Source organism: Cicer arietinum, chromosome 5, assembly GCF_000331145.2.
Source record: "Cicer arietinum cultivar CDC Frontier isolate Library 1 chromosome 5, Cicar.CDCFrontier_v2.0, whole genome shotgun sequence".
In the NCBI taxonomy this organism is placed as follows: Eukaryota; Viridiplantae; Streptophyta; class Magnoliopsida; order Fabales; family Fabaceae; genus Cicer; species Cicer arietinum.
Genome location: NC_021164.2, coordinates 73,652,491 through 73,656,841, shown reverse-complemented (window position 1 = coordinate 73,656,841; position 4,351 = coordinate 73,652,491). Strand labels below are relative to the sequence as shown.

At 33.3% G+C, this 4,351-nt stretch overlaps 1 protein-coding gene across 1 annotated transcript in view; it reads right to left on the bottom strand.

Moving 5' to 3' along the window:
• The window catches only part of LOC101500347 (copper-transporting ATPase PAA2, chloroplastic), a 13,058-nt gene extending 9,880 nt beyond the window's left edge, over nt 1-3,178 (bottom strand). The window contains exons 1-7 of the mRNA XM_073368489.1: nt 2,374-3,178; nt 2,157-2,234; nt 1,791-1,888; nt 1,625-1,678; nt 1,311-1,397; nt 422-586; nt 1-96 (exon numbers count right to left, since the gene is read on the bottom strand). Of these exons, the coding sequence (XP_073224590.1) occupies nt 1-96; nt 422-586; nt 1,311-1,397; nt 1,625-1,678; nt 1,791-1,888; nt 2,157-2,234; nt 2,374-2,998 (1,203 nt within the window). The 5' untranslated portion in view covers nt 2,999-3,178. The remainder of the gene's footprint in view (nt 97-421; nt 587-1,310; nt 1,398-1,624; nt 1,679-1,790; nt 1,889-2,156; nt 2,235-2,373) is intronic.
• Between the last annotated feature and the right edge of the window lie 1,173 nt (nt 3,179-4,351).

The window sequence follows — 4,351 nt, the reverse complement described above, 5'->3', positions numbered from 1 at the left end:
TGCTGAAACTGTGAGGCCTTCCTCCTTAAATACAGGAAGTGATTCTCCTGTAAGCATGGATTCATCCACAACGCTTCTTCCTGCAATGACTCTTCCCTGCCCGGAAGTTTCTAACGTAAGCAAGCAATGCCATATGAACCAACAAGTTTAATCATATATTCCATCTTAAATCATAAAGGGCGGCCTCATGTTGAAAGTGTAGAGGTTGCATTACTGTTTTCTAAGCAAATGGTGATATTATATAGGCCACTTTGCAGGTTGGGCCGACTAATTCAGCAGTCGGTCCTATCCTAGTAGGGACCATGAACTTAATATGCACAGTCAAATTAGGCACTTCAGATGCCTTTAAAGTTTAAACAACATATATAGCTATAAATCAATTAACATAAACAGAGTTTCGCTGACAATTTGAAAGGCTTACATCTATAGGAATAGTTTCTCCAGGCAACACCAACACCGAGTCGCCCACTCGAATATCATCAGTTGGGACTTCCACACAAATTGTGTCAGAGCAAATCACACTGTCAGTAGATGGGGTACCTTCTGATGAAGTTATGACAAGTCTTGACTGAGTTGATATTAATGACTGGAAAAACGTTGACCCCAGTAAATTCATGTAAGAACAAATAATTAAACCAGCTTTTAAAACATGCCTCTGAAACAAAACATTGCCACTCTTTACATTAAAACTATAATATGATGCTTAATGCTTATATAAGCCACTTTTTCCTATAACCAATGTTTCAGTTTTTGGATTACTAGTTTTTCTAAGAATTAATAATTTACCAGAAAATGAAAGTTGAAATAAGACTGGATTTTTAAATGGAACACCATTACAGTCTCTTATTTATGCTGCGACTTCCAACGGTCATATAATCATAAAAAAAGGAACATATTCTTTGATCAACAGTCTATCCCAACAATGTTGGAGCAGTTAGGATTCCAAACACTGAAATCTCATTAACCAAGCTAATGATGTACTATCAAACAGAGCCCTACAAAATGTGTAACTATTTGTTCTTCTAAACCTAAAATTGGTTCCAGATCACAAATTACCAGGTATAAAGTCCACCGGGGTAATTTCTTTTTAAGAAACACAATTTAGCAGAGATCACAAATAAAAGAAGTTTTGCATTTAGGAAAAGAGATCAATCATGATTTTCAATTAAAATAAGGATGCCGAAAGATGGAAGAAGATTTAAAAAATGTTCCAACGAGGACTAGGAATTCCAAAGAGGCAACCATTTTCTTGACTACCTATTTTCATGGAATATTATCAAACAAAAGAGATGAACCACATTGCAACTTACAAGAAGTTCATTCATATCACTAGATGCCTGAATCCTTGCCTTTTCCTCCAGAGAACGTCCTAGAAGCACGAAACCAAGAAGCATGACCTGCATGCTAAAAGCCAAATTCCTTATATGAGGAGCTTATCATCAACATAAATGTTATAGAAATGGAAATACAGACGGTGAAGGTGAAGGTGAAGGTGAAGGTGAGAGGTTATTATATCTAAACAAACAAAATCCCTAGCCAAGTTGGGTAGTTTGCTCTTGCTTGGCTTAAAAAGGCAAATTCTCAAATGGAAAATATTGAGACATTTGAAAGTAAAGAAAGTCACCGGTTCATCAAAGAAGGATGCATCCCATGCTAGCTCGGGGTTCAGTAGTGAGATCTATAGCAGAGACGAAGTTTGAATTAACAACACATAAAACGAAAAAACAGAAATTTATCTGTCTAGTAAGTTGTAACTTAATACAACACTCAAATCCAAGAGAGAATCTCACCGAGCTGATGATGAATGCAGCTACTGAACCAAACCCCACAAGAGAGTTCATATTTGGGGACCCTTTCTTAAAAGCATTTAGGCCATCAAAGAGTAACTCTGCAACATTTTTGCGAGTCTAGTAGAGTTAGAAAATAGTAACACTATGATTAACTTCAAATTATAAAGGAATGTATTTCAAATTTATAGACGCATTCATAATAAAAAAATAGCAGTGCTACTTTTGTCTATTAAAATCTACTACAATAAGAAAGTACATAACAAACTCCTAACTGAAAAGAAAAAGGCCCTTTGATAAATACTTAAAGACATAGATGTGCAAAAGATGTATTGTAAACAAGGGAGAGAAAGAAAGAGAAAAACTAACCTCTTCCTGGTCCTAATAGAGAGCCCAAAGCTAAACCACCTTTCACGTATGAATTATGAAGAAATTCCCAAAACGGTCCTACAAAAAAGAAAAACAAGTTATGTTTGAGTCTTTGAAATTTACTTACAAATTTCGCTCGTCGCTATGTTAATTTGCGTTTCAAGTAAATAAATTTGCAGCTGAATGACTAACATCACATATTTGATTTAAACATTACCATGAGCAATGTGAATCCCGAAAGAATGAAAAATATGCGAAGCGTGCGATCCACAGCACAACGCAACCAAAGTCCAAGCGAAAGCGACGCGGTTACGACTCTTAGCGAGAAGTTCCTCCTTCTTCTTCACCAACTCCTTCCACTTCCTTACATTTTCCGCCACTCCTAAACCTGACTCCCTCCTCTTCGTCGGAAACCCACACTCGCTCAATCTCCGAGCAAGGCTCTCCGCAACGCTCGCCGGTTCGTCCTCGAGCCGTTTAAGCTTAACGGCGGCGGTTTCAGACAACATGTTGACCACGACTGAGTCAACACGGTCGTCGGCTGATAGAATGGTTTTGACTCGGGAGACGCATCCACCGCACATCATTCCGGTGACATCGAATAGAACCGGCGAGTCTTTGCTCTGTGCTCTGTCTTGAAGAAGAGCTGATTCTGGTGAGAGAATCTCAGTGCCGAAGGAGTTCGAAACGGAGAAAGGTGGCCGGAAAATATTCCGGCGGCTGCGACGTCGTAATGTTGGCAGCAGAGAAATGAAGCGGTGATCATGATTGAGATTGAGTGTGTAGTTGAAAGAGAGGTTAGGTGGCGATGAGAGAGAAAGCTTTAGAAGATGAGTGGCCATTATCGGAGTTTGTGAATGTGAGCCACTAAAATTTGCATGTTACTTATCGATGTGATATTCTCCTCCATAAGATAGAGGTGTTCGTTGTGTACTGGTAATCTGGTATAGAGCCGTGTTATTCCCGATAATTTCCATACTTTTTTCTCATTAAATTAAATGTTATTAAAACTTAGTGCCAAATTTGTCAACAGCTTGTTAAACAATTGTCAACAATATTTGTCAAAAACATAATTGATTTGTCAACAAAAGAAAATTGTATGGATATAAAATTTTGACAAAAAATATGGATAAAATTCAACGCGCAAATTTAGACATACAACGTCTCGTATCTTTATATCATTTTCATTTTAAATTGCTTTTTCTCTCTTTTATATGATATTGTTGTCTCACTTTAAAATTCATGTATATATTTAATGGCATACAATATCGATATACAGAATTGGAAGTCATATATATATAAATAACACAACTGGTTTTTTAGACAATATTTTATATTATATTTTATTTGTTTACAAAAATTAAATTATAATATTAATTATATATGATTCAATGCGAGTTTTATGTGTTAACTACATATTATGCTCATATAAGAGAGTTGGAGTTTGAACTTTTAACTATTTATTTAAAATGTGAAAAACTCTTATTATTTCAATCAATTATATTTTAGTAGTTTTTTTTATCATAAAATATATGATAAATATCATCGTAATTAATTTATACAATTGTAATATTTTAGATTTAAATATAAAATAAATATTTAACTTAATAATATCGACATCTACTAATTAAGATAAAATTTAAAAATACAATATATTAGTGACATTTTTAGATGTTATAAGAAAATACATATAAATATGTATGATTTATTGAAATTAAATAAGAAATTCTAAAGCTTTTAATGTCTATACATGGTGGAGTTTCGATTCCAAAAGGAAAAGGAGACAAATATTTAGGTATCATTTTATTACTCAAAACTTTTTATATAAAATAAATAAATGAGAGAAAACTAATGCTATTAAAATAACTGTCTTCCTCTTATTAAAAAATTTAATTGTTGTTTATTATATGGATATTTTTCTATTATATCTTCTCTCTTTTTCTAAATCATTATAGATATTCTACTTTTTATACTTATATGATGTGATAAGCCGGGAATGTATCCTCATATAACAAATCACATAATGGGGATGTATTCTCATATAGCAAATCACTATATGTTTGGCTTACTTTTTTTATTTTTAACAAATGAATAAATATTAAATTGAAAAAAAAACATTAAAATTAATACGATTAAATAAATTTATTTTACAGTCTATTATAAATAGATTAATAATTTTAATTTATTTTATTAAT